This window comes from Euwallacea fornicatus, chromosome 11, assembly GCF_040115645.1.
Source record: "Euwallacea fornicatus isolate EFF26 chromosome 11, ASM4011564v1, whole genome shotgun sequence".
NCBI classification, from domain to species: Eukaryota; Metazoa; Arthropoda; class Insecta; order Coleoptera; family Curculionidae; genus Euwallacea; species Euwallacea fornicatus.
In genome coordinates, this window is record NC_089551.1 from 2458486 (window position 1) to 2475977 (window position 17492).

The 17492-nt window shown below is 37.8% G+C and overlaps 3 protein-coding genes and 1 long non-coding RNA gene across 6 annotated transcripts in view; 1 reads left to right on the top strand and 3 right to left on the bottom strand.

Annotated features, from left to right (window-relative positions):
• The window catches only part of LOC136342165 (uncharacterized), a 62154-nt gene that overhangs the window by 24771 nt on the left and 19891 nt on the right, over window positions 1–17492 (bottom strand). The window lies entirely within an intron of this gene.
• Window positions 298–5780, bottom strand: LOC136341794 (ferritin light chain-like). The gene is made up of 2 exons (XM_066287108.1): window positions 5067–5780; window positions 298–944 (listed from the first exon to the last, which is right to left on the bottom strand). The coding sequence occupies exons 1-2, from the start codon at window positions 5179–5181 to the stop codon at window positions 379–381; spliced, it is 681 nt and encodes a 226-aa protein (XP_066143205.1). The 5' UTR covers window positions 5182–5780; the 3' UTR covers window positions 298–378.
• LOC136342157 (ferritin light chain-like) lies at window positions 7277–9687 on the bottom strand. Of its 2 annotated transcripts, none has more exons than XM_066287706.1 (3): window positions 9540–9687; window positions 9149–9277; window positions 7277–7946 (listed from the first exon to the last, which is right to left on the bottom strand). In XM_066287706.1, exons 1-3 carry the CDS (start codon window positions 9544–9546, stop codon window positions 7393–7395), a joined length of 690 nt encoding a protein of 229 aa, XP_066143803.1. In that variant the 5' UTR covers window positions 9547–9687; the 3' UTR covers window positions 7277–7392. The 2 variants fall into 2 exon arrangements, with proteins under 2 accessions (XP_066143803.1, XP_066143804.1); XM_066287707.1 differs by lacking the exon at window positions 9540–9687 and adding an exon at window positions 9360–9511.
• LOC136342160 (ferritin heavy chain-like) lies at window positions 10134–12263 on the top strand. Its single transcript, XM_066287711.1, has 4 exons — window positions 10134–10418; window positions 11376–11653; window positions 11799–11948; window positions 12015–12263. The coding sequence occupies exons 1-4, from the start codon at window positions 10355–10357 to the stop codon at window positions 12156–12158; spliced, it is 636 nt and encodes a 211-aa protein (XP_066143808.1). The 5' UTR covers window positions 10134–10354; the 3' UTR covers window positions 12159–12263.

A 17492-nucleotide genomic window follows, 5' to 3' on the forward strand; every position in this document is an offset into this window, starting at 1 on the left:
TATTGTGGAAACTGCAACCTTTATTCGTTTCTAATAAATATAGGTACCTGTCCACAACCAATGGGCAACAACAATAAATCAGCCTTTCTGGCAAAAATAAAAACGAAATATATATAAGAAACAAAAAGCCTAATGGTACCGGGCTGCGGTCGGGGCTTCCCTGGCGGCTACCAGTTTACGAGCAAAGATAATTGAAAATTATTTTCTTGATGAGCTTTAAAATTAATTGTTTCTTGCGGTGCCGGTTTTCGGTGCAAGACGATATATCACTCATCAATTGATCAAAGGAAAGTAGAGTTTGACACACGGACATATTTTTATTATTTCTGTTCACAATAAACACCCAGTAACCATTAAAAATTCCAACACAGTCACCGTCTAATAAATAGCGTTCAAATAGACGTTGTAAAGATAACGACTCAGAGCTGAGTCCTTACCGCTGAAGAGACCACTCAGATCCGTGACATACCCAGTTAAATCCCTCACTACGGCTCTGTGAGCCTCAATGTGGTTCTCCTTCAAGTAATATGCCACCTCTGCGTCGTGCTTCTCTGACCTTAAAGTAGCCACGTCGCGATGTAAGGCGACGGCCTTTTTAGCCACACTCTTCTGAATATCCAGAGCTCTGGCAATTGAGTGGAGCTCATATAACTCTGCGGAAACTTCGCTGAGCAGGTCCTCAGGGTCAGCGTTGGCGAAGCTCATTCGTCCTCCGCGAAAGGTTATATACTTGATGGTGTCCATGGAGCTGTCCCAGAGGGTGTTCGACATGTTCAAGAAGAGGTGGTCGAAACCGATGAGGTTTTTAATGTAATTGTCGTAGTAGATAGATAGCGAAAGGAGATCGAAGGACTTGTAGAGGAGGCTATTGGCGTATCTCTGTAGGTCTGCCTCTGCTCTGGCTATTGCGCCGTACTGGGCGTGGAACTGCGTGGAATCTCGTGCTATTTAAGGAAAAGTTCAGTCATTTACCCTCGGTATACAGGGTGTCCCCTTTAAAACTGTGATTAACAATTACTCAAAAACGGTACGTTGTATGAAAAAAAGTTTCAAATGAAAGTTGTCCGATAAAGAGGGCCATAAAGATAGCGACTTTTAGCCCAACGTCATTGTAAGGTCATTTCAAGGGCAACTTTTCTTTCAAAAGACCACCCCGTATTTTTTTATTGGACGTTCTTCTGCAGAGTTATCTTTGATTTTTGTCCAATTTTCGAGATAGTCGAAATTATTGCAACTTTTTTTCTAAAAAAAGGTTTGCAATGCATTCTCTGTTTAAATTTATAACAATCCTTCTACCTAATATAAGAAAAAAAATTTCTATAAAAAAAAATTCTTAAATTTTCTTGTTAGAGTTTACCTTATAACAAGGTCTACAGGGAATCGATATTGTTTTTTCGACAATCGATCTAATTGTTTTATGCGAAATTATTCAGAAATTGTTCTTTTCATTTCCAAATGCACTAATGGAAATGGATCGCTACACTTTGCATTTTGATTTAATTGCTGCTTTGTCCATTTACAAAAATTGATTCGGTTAATTAAATAAAAGATTCACTTTTCGAAGGTCTACAAGGATCTAAAAAAAAAAAATAATACGAGTTTGCCGTTTAAAAAAAAATTGCCCTTTAAATTACCTTAAAATGTCCTTTTGGCTAAAAGCCACAATCTTCGTATCATGTCCCCTTCTTTACCGCGCAACTTTTATTTGAAGCTCCTTTTCATAAAACGTACCGTTTTTGAGTAATCTCCAATCGCAACTTTAAACGGGACACCCTGTATATAAGGTTGTTCACCCAATCTGTTTATTTAAAGTTTACTATGTTCTAAAAGTGATACAAACTTGAAAACTTGAAGTTAACCTCGATGTAATTTTTTTTTGTATTTTCAACTTTCTGTTTTTAATTTTGGAAAGTTGGAATGTGGAGGGGAGCTGTATACGGATAGAGCCGATTGATTGAGATTGATGGCGTTTATCTAGCATTTCCGGTTTAACCGGAAATGACCTCAATTTTCGATTTTTAAATGTAATTTCCTTTAAATTTTTAAGTTTTTTTGGAATTTAGAGGTAATTTTTAATCTAAAAATATGTCATTAAAAAAAGTGAAAAGATTGATATGCTGTTAGTATTTGGGGAAAGTCGTCAACGGCTTTCCGACTTTTTACGAAAAAGTTTCCACTTAGAAACCATCCAACCAACCATTATTTTAAAAAATTGAAGAATAACCAAGACTAATTATGAAAATAATAACATGAAAACGGGAAATGCTAATGAAGAAGAAAACTTTATTATCGGCAAAGACAAAGAAATCGATGATGTAACTATGGTATAAGTTAATCCAAGTACCTCAATTCGAGAGATAGCTCTAGAATACGAGATTAGCTATTTGTCAAGGCATCGGATTTTGAAGGAACATAAATACAAGTCATACAAATTTATGACAACCTTATGAGGAAACCAGTTCAAAGTGCTTTTGCTTGCCGAGAACAAGAAAGTGATCATTTTGAACATCTCAATTAATTACTTGTTGATAACCACAAGAATACAGAGGTTTTTTTTCAAAACTCGACGCCATGACGAATAGTTAATTTCACATTCTAGAGCTATTTCACGAATTGATGTACTTGGATTAACTTCTATCTTAAATAAAACATCGATTTATTTGCCTTCATTGATAATAAAGTTTTCTTTTTCATCAGCATTTCCCGTTCTTGTGTTGTTCACTAATTTGCTAAAATGGTGGCTGCCCGGACGGTGTCCAAGTGGAAACTTTTTCGCAAAAAGTCGGAAGGCCGTTGACGACATTCTTCAAATACTAACAGAATATCAGTTTTTTCACGAAAAAATATATTTTTTAAATTACGTATTTTTAGACTAAAAATGTCCTCTAGATTAGCAAAAAACGAGAATTTATTGGGTATTACATTTAAAATTCGAAAGTTGAGGTAATTTCCGGTTAAGCCGGAAGTGCTAGATAAACGCCATTACTGCCAATCAATTGGCTCTATTCTCGTATAGCTTTCCTCCTAATTACATCTTTCCAAGTTTAAAAATAAAAAAATTATAAGGCCGAGCCACTTTCTTGAATCACTCGCTAGTGTTTCATTTAAAAAAAATGACTTTTGCAACTTCAAAAATACGAATGTTAGGAGTGTAATTTTGGACACCCTGTATAATACTAAAACATATAAATGACAAGAGTGTAAACTTAAGACTATGCATTGACAAGCTGCGAAATATGAAGGTTATGTCATTAATAACTGCGAAGATATACGATTTTAAAATTGATCATTACGGAGTCACGTTTTTAATTCAAGGTTGAATATCTCAAAAACGATAAGGGTTAAGTATAGGACATTATACAGAACATGTGTCTGAAATATTACGTAGAATCTAAAAATAACATAATACACTATAGGACTCATTTGAAATAAGCAAGTTGACACCTATTTCCGGTTAAACCGGAAGTGACAGGAAGTTGTAAATATATATTTTTCTAATAGTAAACTTCGAAGTTAGCTTAATTCGAAATTTTCAAATTCGTATCACTTCGAAATTCCTGTAGACTTTCAATGAACAGGCAAGACAATATATACAGGGCGGTTCCTAAATAATGACATTCATTTGAATGGATGATTCCTTGTCACATTTTATGAAAAAAAAATTCTAATAAACGTATGTCCTATCTTTCTTCGTTTTCGTGATACACGGTGTCAAAATTTTATTTCTTTTCGGTTTTTCATAAATATTTTCCGACGTAACAGCAACATCGCGATCGGGATTTTCCGAGACGAGAAATTCAAATGTAATATCGGATTTACCGTGATATGTAGAGGGGGCACCTGCAGTAATGTTCTTGTATTAAATTTCCCCTTACGTTTTTAAGACCCTGTATTTTTACTTTTTATAGATTACATCTTGTCATTTCGAAAACGCTCAGAGCAATGGTTTTCGAGATATCGACGATTAAAAATTTCTTTGCACATCGTTTCATCATAATATAATTTATTAATAAATTTATTAATTACGGTCCAAAATAATTATGAAAAACCGAAAAAAAAAATTACTTTGATACTTTGTGTCACGAAAACGAAGCAAGCCAGGACAAACCCTTATTGAGGCTTTTTTTCATAAAATGTGACTAAGAATCGCCCCTTGAAAGTAACGTCATCATTTATCAGACACATTGTATAGAATAGAAGACCAAAAGTCCGGCATAAATGCATAAAACATTGAAGGAAATATTTTTCATGAAAATGTCGGAACTCATCATGTATTACTTTTAGTTTTGTATTTTTTGACGTGACATACATGTATACAGGGTTACCCAAGTAGTAGATAAATATATTTTTTCCTTTTTTTCTTATGAATCCCTTTGTATATTTTGACGTTTTTGAGTTCTATGAGAAATTCTGAATATATTTCACGTAACTCTAAATTCGATAGTTTCGAAAAAAAATGCAAAAAATCTAATTAACCGTAGAACCATCGAAATTTTAAAAATCACAACATCAACGTCTATAATTTAATGTATTAAACGTTCGAACTGTGCCTCGTTGACCGAACCCTAACCTGAGAATGAGCAAGTCGCAATTCAAGTTTCTCATTTTTTTTATTTCAGAAATTTATCTACTGAGCTTCTCGAGTCATTTAATTTTTCAATTCTTCTATATTGTCGAGTTTGCTTAAGTGCATCCTATGTTTCAGATAACTCCATATAAAAAGTCCATAGGGGTGAGATCAGGCCCACTAGCAGGCCACTCTAATTGCCACATCGCGCAAATATTTCAATAACAGTTAAATTCAGACATGAGTATGTTACATGAGATATGTTCGGAGTTTTTCAAGGAACTCAACAACCTCATAATCTGCATGGGGTTTCATAAGGAAAAAATGAAAAAATACATTTATCTACTACATAGGTAAATCTGTCCACAGGTCTCTTATGTCAGAAAATTCCCAAAAAAATATTATGTGACGTGTTCCAACATTTTCATGAAAAATATTTCCTCCAATTTTTAACGAACTTTTGCGGAACTCTTGGCCCTCTATGTATGTAATTACTTACGTATCGCTATGATATTATCACCGCGCATGGTCAACTCTTCAACATAACACTCTTGTGGTTCGGAAGTAATCGCAGCTAAAATTACTGTAGACACGACTAAAATGAAGATTTTCATGGCTGCTAAATGATAAAACGACCATAAATTTAATAAAATAATACAGGCTGAACTGATAGTCTTTAGGACCCTTTTGATGCACTTTATTAATGACAAAAATATTTCATGTCGATGGTCACGTACTGAAATTATACGTATCTCAGGTGAGCAATTATCTTTCAGTTTACAAAGAAACGGATTAATGTTTGGGAAGATTAGATTGTTACGGAGAGGATCCAAAGGATCCCTCCTGCAGGTAAAGCGCACCCATGGTGCAATAAGTGTTCGCACGTTTTATCGCTTATAAAATTTTCGGCAATAATTCTCATGCAGAGAGTGTCCCCAGGAATTATTGCCAGAAACCCTAAAGATTTAATTTAGAACTATGAAATTGCTTCTAGGGGGGTTCTTCGGTACGATCTCTAATTGTTTCCGAGATATGTCCAATTAAGTTGTTCGATGGACTACCAAGGATTTATATATATCATCAAGTCATTAACTGCCGCGCAAGCAATAAAATGTTACAAGAACGCGATTTTTGGTCTTTTTTGAGACTTTCTTGAATGAATCTTCAGATGACACACCGGGGGAGGGGTCCCTCTGCTTCTCCGTGAATTGCTCCTCAAATTGATGAGCGATTTTGAGGTGACGGTGGTATTTTACAAATTGGACATCATCGCCAGGTTCTTCTTCATATTCATAACTCGTCGAACTCAAGACTGACGGATTTATCTATAGGAATTTCAGGTTCAATATTATTCAAATTCATCTGACCATCGCGAAAGGCAATGAATTTTTGATGTTAATGATGCCGTGTTCTCAAAGCTCGTCAGACAGGCCGCTGAAGACCTTTTCGAAATCTGGCAGGTTTTTTCGATTGTCGTCGTAGTAGGTGGCCCAGAGGAAATCGAAATATCTCCGAATAGGGACGTTGACGAAACGTTGGAATTCGCTTCCTACGTGGTATATGGCACGGCAATTCGTATCACAATTAGTCACTTGATCCCATGGCCCTAGAAGAATTCTTATCATATTTATTACAGATAAAGTTGGCCCCGTTCAGCAGAATCGGCAGTCGTCCAACTGTTGTAATTTTTGCTGAAAGACTGACGACATTTCTGTCGAGAATTTCCAACAGTTACGCAATTGCTATTGCAACCAAAATCGCTACTGCTCTAATGAGAATTTCGATGGCCGCAACAACAGGAAAACGAGACTGAAGTCTTTGGAGGCCTCTTGTGTCCATTAACGTCATTTAGCCTATTTAGCTCATTAGAGAATTGTTTCATCAAGTTTGGTCCGAGAAACGGATTAATTTTTTAAAGGGGCTTTTATAGACGAGTGGGGAATCCAAAGAAGTCCTTTACAACGCTGATGAATAATAACGCATTTCACGATAAGATTACGCATCGTATGGAAATTTTCCTATGTGTAATTACAAAGTGAAATGAATTTAGTGATAAATGAGTCGTAAAAAACCATTATTATTATTATTATTATTATTATACGAGACCGAGGGTCAATGTGCAACTTATTTCATCTTGAACTGCAAATATTTGTAAGGTATTTTAGCTTTCAATATATCAAGCAGTGTTTGCAAATAGATCTGGCGAATTGCCACAATTCCTCTTTTTTTGTTCAGAAAAAATTCTGACTCTCTAAGTACCACCAGAATATCTGATTTTTTTAAATGCAACAACTTCATCTATGTACATCATTGGATTATTAAAATTCGCTACTGATCATTGGGATTTTGAAAACTGTAAGATGGGAAGCCGGTAAAAAACTTTATTTGGAAAATTCCGACTGACTCCGGAAATAATAAAAAAACCGAATTTTCCAAAATCGTATTTGTTTTCTTTCGAACCTATTTAGGGATGTTTAAAAATAAATATAAGTTCTTTATTATTTGTCCTTGCACAAAACAGAACCAACGGATTTATAGTATGAGATTTCCGACCACCTACTTTTTTTTATTACTTCATTTGAAAGACCTTGGTATTACCAATAAAATCTTGTATCGTGTAATAAGCAAATGCTTAATACACAGTGCAATACTAATTTCTTTTCTTTGCCCTCATTAAACAAGTTCTTTAATAAACTGAAAGTTACGATAGTCATAATATGAGCTTTATTACTTTCTTAAGATACTACACAAATATACGTACTGAGACTTTATCTGAACTAAAAAAAAAACAAAGGAAATTACAAAGAATTGTTTCCATATTTAATCTACTCCTGTAAATAATTATCGAACAAATACAGTCCCAAAGATGAGTCAGCACTGCTCATGATGCTGTTCAAATCTTTGGCATGTCCAGCCAAAGTCCTGATGGTATCTCTCTGCTTCTCCATGAACTTCTCTTCCAAGTGATGAGCGACTTCTGCATCGTGGTGCTCATCTGTGCGCCCAGAAGCTTGCTTGTGCAATTCGAACACTTTCGCGGCCAATTTCTTCTCAATGTCCAGGGCTTTGCCGATGGAATGCAACTCGTAGAGTTCCAAGTTCGATTTATCGGTAGAAACTTCAGGCTCAATATTATTCAAGTTCATTCGACCACCTCGAGAGGTGATATATTTGATGGTATCTATGCCATCTTCCCAAAGCTGGTCGGACAAGCCGCGAAAGAGTTTCTCAAAACCTGGACGATTTTTTATGTGGTCGGCATAGTGGGTGGCCAAAAGGAGAAAATCAAACGAACGATGTATGAGGCTATTGGTGAAACGTTGGAGATCTTTTTCCACCTTATCAAAGGCGCCATATTTGGCGTCACAATGTGCCAGCCCTAGAAAAAGAAGAGGCACTCGACATTACTTCTTGACCTTTAAGTGTGCAAGGAGTTTTTGATGATAAAATGGAACACATTGTCACGAATATGTGTTTATTGCTATCAAGACTTGGTCTTAAGTACTCGGCAAACAATTAAAAATCATTTATTGTGATATTTAATAAGATTAACAGTACAAACCAAATACTGATTTCAACATACAAATGTTGATATTTAGTGACCATAACTTGGTATTTTATCAATCAAATAATTCTGTGAATCGCCAGGGATTTACATGACTTGTCTACAATGACACCATTTAACTAATTCAAACAATATTAATTGGTAGTGATGTCAGTTCGGGGTATCCCTAAAACATTAAAGGAGAAAGAGTGACTGAACTAAACATACTTTTTACTGAAATTACCTGTTAAATCCGTATCTGTGTTATATTTAAAGATTTGTCTATAAAACACCTATTAACCAAGTTCATTTTTTTTAAGCCAAAAAGGGCGATTACGAAAAATTATTAAGAAATCAAAGAATTAAAAAGGCGCACACTCCTGAAATAGTCAGCTGATTCTCAGTAAAATCTTATCAGTATACATGCTTGCCTCAACAATGCAATCCATTTTGAGTGGAGTACACTGAGTAGACGATATTATTACTTATAGGTGAGTAAACTTAATAATCACTTGTACCACAGATTAGTGAAATTAAAAAAATTTAATACGCATGGGAATTTCATACTTGATACCTATGTATTCTCCACAAATTAAATTCATTCATATTAACATGTTTTGCTCAGTGTTTTTCTGACATGTACAAATTAAGTAGGGGTACACAAACGACGATTCCAATGCTTTGTAAATAAATAAGCAATACCTAAACACGATGGCAAAAAACTCATCTTTTTGTATACGTCTGAAAGTTTTCAGTCCTATTTTTGGCTAACTTAAACAAATGACTAGATGTTGCAGAAAAGGGGTTCCTTGTGACCCCACAATTTTGGGGGGAAGGTCTTCGTGACGTTTATTAATCACTCTCCCTAGGATTGGACAAGTCATTCTATAATATATATTTTTGTAAATCCAAAAGAAATAAAGGCCACGAACGATCGACTTTGACATTATACATTGCTGTAAGAACGAGATGAACAGAGAAAACAAAGGTGGACACCTAAGGAGGGGCACTTTATTGGCTGTCAAATGAGAACTTACCTGTATCCACCTTTAATCTCGAATCACAGTTGTCTTTGACATTCAAATAGCACTCTTCGGTTTCTGGGACACTTGCATAACTGGTTGCAACTAGAGCAATTGTAATCAAAAGAAGGACTCTCATGATTCCTGTGAACGAAAAGAAATAATCGTTAAAACAAATTCCAGTATCTAGGGTTATCAATACAAGTGAGTTAGTGAGGCACCTAACCTAACATTAGGTAGAAAATACACTGCAATCAAAACTTGTACTAGTGTATGGTGAAATACATGAACGGTTGGACTGCTGAACACTAAATACTCAAAACGACCACTACAATTCAAAACAAACGGGATTCTTTGGACTGATAAGAATAGCTGTCTGATAAATGGGACCAATGGAGGGCCTTACCTGGCATCTCGTCAGCGTAATCACAAATGATCCTTTAAAACCTCTCCTTTAGTATATTTCGTTTATATTCTAAACTTTAGTTGCTCTCGTTGTTTTGCACACGAACAATCATTTGAAAAACACTTTAGTCTTCTTTTGTTTGGCTAAAAACGCGGTGCGCATTTACATTCGATCACTCGACCCATCGTCATCGTGCAACGTTGCCACGGTTTTGACGACAAACTTTTGCACTCAGTCAAAGCGGTGTGCAAAACGAAGTTAGAGGCAAATCGACTATCAATAGAGGGCAGGTAAGAAAAATCTAATAGTTCTGCCACTGCGTTTATCCTTTTATCATTTCCTGTGACGAACGCGTGTACAGTTGAGCCAAAATTGGACAAAAACTTAACAGCTTATTTGGGTTTTTTTGGAAATAATTTCTAGCCCAAATCAGAGAGCGGGTTATTTCATACATAATGCAATCCTGAATAGAGGAAATTTTAACGTATAAATTGTAATATTTCATAATTCCTAGAACTTTCGTAATACCTGGCAACGCCGCCCAGATTTGTTATGACGAGTGGAGCCGCGCGCACATGTGCACGCCATTTTTGTGCCGTTGTTCAGCTGTTTTCTGTTATGATTCTCGATGTTCGACGAAATAATTTAGTGTCGTGTGCAGTTTAAAAGTAGAAATAAATTAAAAATTACCCCTTAAACGCTAATTCGAATAGTCGTCCTTCTGCACCAGTGCGTGTAAAGGCGGTCTAGCGACGCGATTTAATTGTTATTAGAACTTTTCTTTGTTGCCACCAGGTACTCACCAAATTACAACCATGAGGGTTATCTTGGGATTGTTCACAATCTTCTTCGTCCAGTGTGCCCTAGCCGAGCTACATTGTAAGTATCACACAAATTTCCAGGGGTTTTCCTCATTTTTTCGGTCTTTTCTGTGTTTGCTCAAAGGCCAGGCCACCAAGCATGCGCGACCGTATTGCCGTGGCCTTCGCCGACCTTTGACATCTGGAACGACCTTGATACTCTGACAATTATTTTAGAATTAACTCTTAACGTATTTCCTAGGCGGATATTGTAGGTCAAAGGCCCTGTGTTTATCTATGTTCTATTTTATTATTAGAATCCATCGGAATTTGACTCATAATATTGATATTTGCAGCGCATTAGTGGGCCTGTTTACTGCGATTTACTAAACCGAAAGATAAGAAGGCAAACTTTGCTAGTCACATATATTGGCTTTTTTTTAATGTTTAGTGAGATTACAAGGCTCTAAATGCAGGAAATTCATTCGAAGATTTTACATTAAATTGTAATAAAGAAATTTAAGTGATAGTAAACATTCAGGCAAGATTGCTTAGAAACAGCGGACAGTCTGCCTCATAGTTTATCAAAGATATATTAATCAATACGCACCTTTGCCCCCTTACACACTTATCAGGTAGACACCCATTCAATGTTTCATCAAGAAATAGTTTTCACAATGGAATTATCTTCCCTGACAACAATAAAAGGTGCTGTTACGGGCCAAGGACTCCCCGTCGTTCTGAAAATAAAATAATTTTTTCCCACAAATTGTTATATTTTTGCTCTTGAAAATGTCTCCTTGAAACATGGACATTTATCAGTTTTCATGTGATTTTGATAATGTCGAATATTTACTCTTTAAATTGTTCAAAGGTAAAAATACGTTTAACGATGACGATTTACAAAAGTCTCCATTTCAATTGCGTCTTAAATTCCGGCTACCCACGTGTTGTTTACTTGCAATGGACAACGGACACAATTAGCTAGCGTTTTTCTTTGTAAATTTTTACGGAGAAAGAATATCTATATTTTCAGGCGAACACAAAAAGCCTGACATCCCTACGGAGTGGCTGGATTTACATGATAGCTGCACTAATGTGGTAAAGGCCCATATTATGGAGGAATTAAAAGCCGCTCTCCAATACATGGCAATGGGAGCCCACTTTTCCCGGGACCAGGTCAATAGGCCTGGATTTGCTAAGTTGTTCTTCAATGCTGCCAGCGAAGAACGGGAACACGCCGTCAAACTTATTCATTATTTGCTGATGAGAGGGAAACTTACTGATGGAGTCACTGATTTGGTTATAAAGAATGTGAGCGGATGTTTACTTGGTCCTTAATGTTATTGCATTTATTTCTGAGAATTAGTCGAGTAATGAAGGATTCTCAATTCGTCACGCTAAATCAATAGCGTATAATAAGATTTACAGACGTTATATCATTTTTTTTCTAAATTAGAATTTGGCGCCCAGCGTCACTGAGTGGGCAGACGCCGCTTCCGCCTTAAGAGACGCTCTTAAGCTCGAGGCTACTGTTACCAACAAAATCAAGACCTTGATCAGTGTCTGCGACGGCTCAACCGCAGCGACAAATATCAATGACTATCACGTAAGTTTTTCCCCTTTTGTGGGTGTAAACAATTTTTTGTTACACGTGAACTAAATATTTTTCCAGTTGGCCGATTATCTAACCGGAGAGTTCTTGACCGAACAATACGAGGGCCAGCGCGATTTGGCAGGCAAGCTGTCCAATCTTGACAAAATGATGGACAGCCACGGGGTTTTGGGAGAATTTTTGTTCGATAAGAAACTTCTTTAAACATAAAAAAAAAGTCAATTTAGTAACGTATAAGTTTAGTTTTAGTGCTCTTATTGATTATTTGGATGTTTTTAAATAATAAATAAGTATATTCATTCGAGGAAATCGTGTTTAGATTATTCCCTAAATCGCTAAGTCGTACAATTCAGGCGATTCGCAATGTACTGGTCAGTTCAAATGCGTGCAGACTTTAAGGCAACTCAACAGAAAATATTTTCGAAAATGCGAACACCCCGTATTGTAGCACGGGGTTAACATAAACAACCAAATTTCGAGCGCCTCTTTTGTTGGTTCACTTCGCTTCTCTTGTGAAGCTCGTTTTATCTCTTCTACGATTTCTTTGGGGCTTTCTGTTTGTTCGACTGTAATGTTGCTGATTCACTCCCAAGAGATTGTCACTCATTATGACCCAGAGAGGACGCATGGCAGTTGGATTCCGTCAGTTGGCTCTACCTTGTCCATCTTCCGCAAATTGCCCTTATTCAACCCATTACCAATTAAACATTCCAATTATCGCATATTTACATGTTTACATGTCAGCCTGCAAGATGATATTAAACGTACCTACTCATAAACGTGCATACAGTTTTGATGTTATCTTCTGAAAATAATGGCATTCATAAAACGTAGCGAGCTCAAATTAAGTCCTTTTACGTGGATAAATCATCGATGATGACGGTTAAACGCAGCAGGTCGATGTCAAAGCAAAACCTTTTGCTTTAGTGTTATGGCGCTTTTTCGTGCGAAAAAGACCTAAACCTGGACGAGTTTTAGAGCCACTTAGCTGTGAGTTTACGCATCATTAGGTGAAGGGTAAAGCACACTTAACACGTTTGGGTATCAAGTGAAAGCAGTCAAAATACCAGTGAAATTCCTCAAATTCAGCTAGAACTAGAAGACTTATTAGGGAGAAGAATATGCCGACAACCGGGTCAAGCATAGCGAACTAACACTTGTCCGCGCTTTGCAAATATGGCAAATACTGCCGTTTTATGTGTAACAACCTAAACGGGCTTCAGATCTATAATATGCATACTACACTGTGCCACATAGTCGTGTCTTGAATTAACCTGTAGTACCTATAAAACAAACGGACATATACACTCAGAATCAGGTTCGCTGGAGTCCCATTTGGCTGGTCGCCGTCTTAATCGACATGTTCGCTAGCGACAAGATAATGATGGTTATATTAAACACCAATTTGCACCTCTTCGCATGAAGATCCTTTAATTCTTCTAGATGTTTTACATTTCTACGAACTCGAGTCGAATCACGGCCGATCCGAAGTTGCTAAAATCAGGTAAACGCGTTATGAGGCCTGCCAAAGTTAGGCCTCCAGGATCGTGAAGGGTCACTAAATAGGGGGATCGTCTTTTTTCCTGTAGGGGAGGAAAACTTTCATAGGTACCCGGCCTGGTGCTCTGACCGCTGGGTCACGTGCGATTCATCCATGAGAGGGGCCCACTAAAAACCTCCCCTCTGTCGTCTTGGGGCCGCTTCGAACTACCGTTCACATTACTTCAAGAGGAGGCGAATGTTGCTTTATCCCCTTGACCTTTCTCGCATATTTCTCCTTAGATCTCTCCTTATCCTTCCATCCCCCTCCTCGTCATACAACGCATTCCTCACATAATTTGCAATCTTGTTCCATGAATTGTGACTTTTCAGCATTTCACTCACCACATTTTCTGCCCTTATCTCCACTCACTCTGCTATCTCCTTCAGCTCGCTTCTACGGGATGTTTCAGAACTATGGACTCTAACTTCTAGCGATTGTTCAGAGCATCTTTCGAGTAGAAGAACGCGAGTCCGCAAATATCGTCCTAAGGCGTCACGGCCTTATGGTGCATTAAGACAGTTAAGTGCAAAAGTGTTTTTATCGAGTTTTTGTACTTTAATTTATTTTTACAAAATAATACTACAGTAATTGTTCAAAATGTCGTCCTGGGACTTCATTGCACGTGTTTAAACGACGTACATGTTTTCTGCGGACTTGGCTAAAAATTTGATAATCGTTTGGTACGACTTCAAATGCAGCAACGGTTCGTGCAATCAGGTCTTGCTCCGTTTCATAAACCAGAGCCTTTACATGTCCTCACAGAAATAAATCTAAAGATGTTAGATCGGGTCACCCAGAGGGCCACCGAACTGGACCACCTCTGCCGACCTAATGTTGTCCGAACTGACGATCTATATACTTATTATGTAATCCATATACGCTTTGAATAATTAGTGTATTATTTAAAAATAATAATATTAATAATAATAATAATAATAAAACATACCAAAGGCCGATGAAACATATTTATGCACATAACTGCCGTAAAGCGCCACAAGGCTGTAACGCGTTGGGAAGACATTTCGGGACAAGGAGTCTTGCTCGAATATCTTCTATTGTTGCAAAGAACAATCCCTAGAAGTTCTAAAACACCCTGTATACTCCTGCCATTTTGTGCATTCAAACATAATATGCTTTGCGTTGTCCCCCTCTACAATACCAACATTCTGGTGATTTTTCCTTACCAATTCTGCACAGACACTGGCCGTGCCACCCGTGTCTGCTCGAAAACTGCATTAAAATACAGTCGATCTCCATGTGTCCCCTTGTCGTCCAGTCCTTCACCTTTGTGCCACTTTCTTTGTCCACCTCGCCACACTCTCTCCTCTCCTTCACAAAATCTGCTATTCGTTGCCTCGCTTCCGTTTTCCCACCGCTTCCCACACTATGAACTTCAGTCCTGTCCTTTATTAAGATGTCCATCAGCATGATCCCCGCCAATTTCTCCTTCTATTCTCCATATTTAATAATCTTCCTCCCCACAGGCGTGGCATATAAAATCAACGATTGTAACACTCCTACTAATATCTTCCTTTTCGTTGATCTCAATATTGACAAATTGGGCATCATCCTGCATAAAGACTTTGCGATTTTTGTTGTTTTTTCTTCTATATGGTTTCTGTGACTCTAAAATCTAAGTGCCTCATCCAAAATCACCTCTAAATACCTCATATTCCTTTTCCCCTTCAATTTCTCTTCCTGCGACGCAAATTTTCCATTCCTTAATTCTTCCTGTGCTGTTCAGAAATATTGTCCCTGCTTTCTCCAGCACGAATTTCAGTCAGTTTTCGTCCATCCACCACATAATCCTTTCCACGCATACAGCAACTTTACCCTTTAACTCATGTTCATCTTTTGAAGTTACTGTTAATGATAGATCATCTACATATTCCCATAGCTTCGCCTGCTTAAGAAGTTCTAGTTCTAATACTCCCTGATACAGGATGTTCCACAAAATTGTACTGAGGATCGATTCTTGTGGGACGCTACAGGTTATTCTGATCTCCTCTCCATCAACCAGGATTTACAGTGTGTCTCAAAAAACGGACATTGTGTACATCGAAATTTATGAGAAGGGATACTCTCATACGTCCAGCTGGTGCTTTTCTTCTCTCTCCCAATTCCTCCTTCAGCGACTGCAACGCATCAGTTGTGCTCCTCCCTTTGCGACATCCAAATTGTTTGGCAGAAAAATTACCCGCGTCATCATCATTCGTTTCCCTATCAAAAATAGGGAGATCCTGACCAGGATAGCTTAGACACATCTCCCAGCATCCTTCAGGAGCTCACTGGGTGGAGAAGGATGGAGTTGCTTGCGGGCAAGCTCCGGATTACAGGTGATCGGACCCTAAGCTTCCCCCCAGTACTAGAATTAGGGCGGCGGCAGACCAGGAAAGCAGTGGACTTTCTTGGTCGTTGGTTTTTTGGGGGGCGAAGATAAAAAATTTCCCCCAAGACGCCAGATTTTCTAAGGCCAGCCCTGCCTGCTCTCATTTTAAGGGCATTTCTGGTAGATGGTCCGGTAGATTGTAACCACCATTCATTTCGGGTCTTTCAGAAATGAGGTGTTGACTGCGAAGTTTTAAGCTCTGCGGATATCAAGAGATTTAGACGTGGTTTGGAGGATGGAGATTCTATGAAGAAATCGAAATTTTCATGGTCAGGTGTAGGAGGCACCGATATACCTCAGGGTAGTTCCGAGGAAGAGATTCGTTATTTTGATTTTTCTTGGAGAGTTCCGTCCCAGATAGCAGAAGCGTCCTTGTTCGGCAAAGATTATAAAATCTTCAATAAGGGGAAGCTTTTGGTGTAAGAAATTCAAGGAGTGTCGGTTTAGCCGATATAATCCGCCAATCGCTATTTTCCCTGGCTGTTATCATCGATTCAGCAGTATTCTCTCCTACTTTTCGTATGTCCTAGGTACGTCTTCTGGGGCATTTCCCACACCAATTAGCCACTCCCCTGCCCTACAGAACAATAACAGTGCTCTCAGCACAATTACCCATTACTCATGCAGCAAAAACCAAGTTTCAGCCTTCACAAGTCCAACTTTTTAAAAAATCTATGGTAATAAACAGTTCGATTACAGTGTGCACGCTGGGCAACCCTCCAGGAAATGCTCGCCCAAAGTGCAAAAAACCGTACCTGCTCTGATTATGCATGCGGTAATGTTATGATTTAATGCACATTGTTATTCGCCCTGAAATGTGTTTTCACTGCGGGTATTTCCAATGTCAATGTCGGTTAAAAAGGATTGTATTGATGATTGTCTATATCCGCCTTCCTGAGGGAGGACATCAGAGTGATCGATTAAGAGACATTAAGATTTTCATTATTTCAGGTGTTGATCAGGATGGTAACGATAGTTGCCGTGAGGTAATTCCCAGGTTGTGTCACATAGGACGTGAAAGCATACACCTACATTGACCCCCAATAGAATAAACTAACAACCAAATTATAGGAATTAAGCTTAGGCCGCGAGAACCGCACGGTTATTATCTGGTAAATATCAGCCTCGAACCACTCAATAACTAATTGCACCAAATTAAGGCTCCACAATGTAAAAACGAGACAAAATCGCCACTCGACCATTTCGAAGTAGAACGATTTTTCCCAACCATAGAAAAATGGTAATTACGTGTTCCAGACAAAGAAAACCATCGGTTTAGTCATGCCCGCGATTATCATTTAAAACATATACTTGCTTAATCATCCTCCATTAACGCAATTATTATTAAATGTGTTTTTTGATATAAATTTGTATTAAAATACAGTCACGCAGAGGCAGATCTGCTGGGTAGGCCGGCTCTACAGCCTTCCTTGACAAATTATTGCTATTTAATGGAGTAATTAGAATGTATAATTTTCTGGGAAAAGTGGTACCAAGCAGTCTAATCAATGCGGTAATTATAAAGCAATATTGAAAACTGTTTAATGAGTGTGTGACGTAACACTCACGACCGATACGAGGAATCCTCAAAAAGTCCTCGGTATGG

What these genes read in the sequence shown, in the direction of transcription:
- LOC136341794 (XM_066287108.1), bottom strand. Translation starts at nt 5,181, where the DNA reads ATGAAAATCTTCATTTTAGTCGTGTCTACAGTAATTTTAGCTGCGATT. An exon ending in TGATAATATCATAGCGATAC is followed by an intron (nt 945 to 5,066) that starts GTAAGTAATTAC and finishes TTCCTTAAATAG; the next exon opens with CACGAGATTCCACGCAGTTC.
- LOC136342157 (XM_066287706.1), bottom strand. An exon ending in GAGATTAAAGGTGGATACAG is followed by an intron (nt 7,947 to 9,148) that starts GTAAGTTCTCAT and finishes TTCTTTTTCTAG; the next exon opens with GGCTGGCACATTGTGACGCC.
- LOC136342160 (XM_066287711.1), top strand. Translation starts at nt 10,355, where the DNA reads ATGAGGGTTATCTTGGGATTGTTCACAATCTTCTTCGTCCAGTGTGCC. An exon ending in TGCCCTAGCCGAGCTACATT is followed by an intron (nt 10,419 to 11,375) that starts GTAAGTATCACA and finishes CTATATTTTCAG; the next exon opens with GCGAACACAAAAAGCCTGAC. An exon ending in CAAATATCAATGACTATCAC is followed by an intron (nt 11,949 to 12,014) that starts GTAAGTTTTTCC and finishes ATATTTTTCCAG; the next exon opens with TTGGCCGATTATCTAACCGG.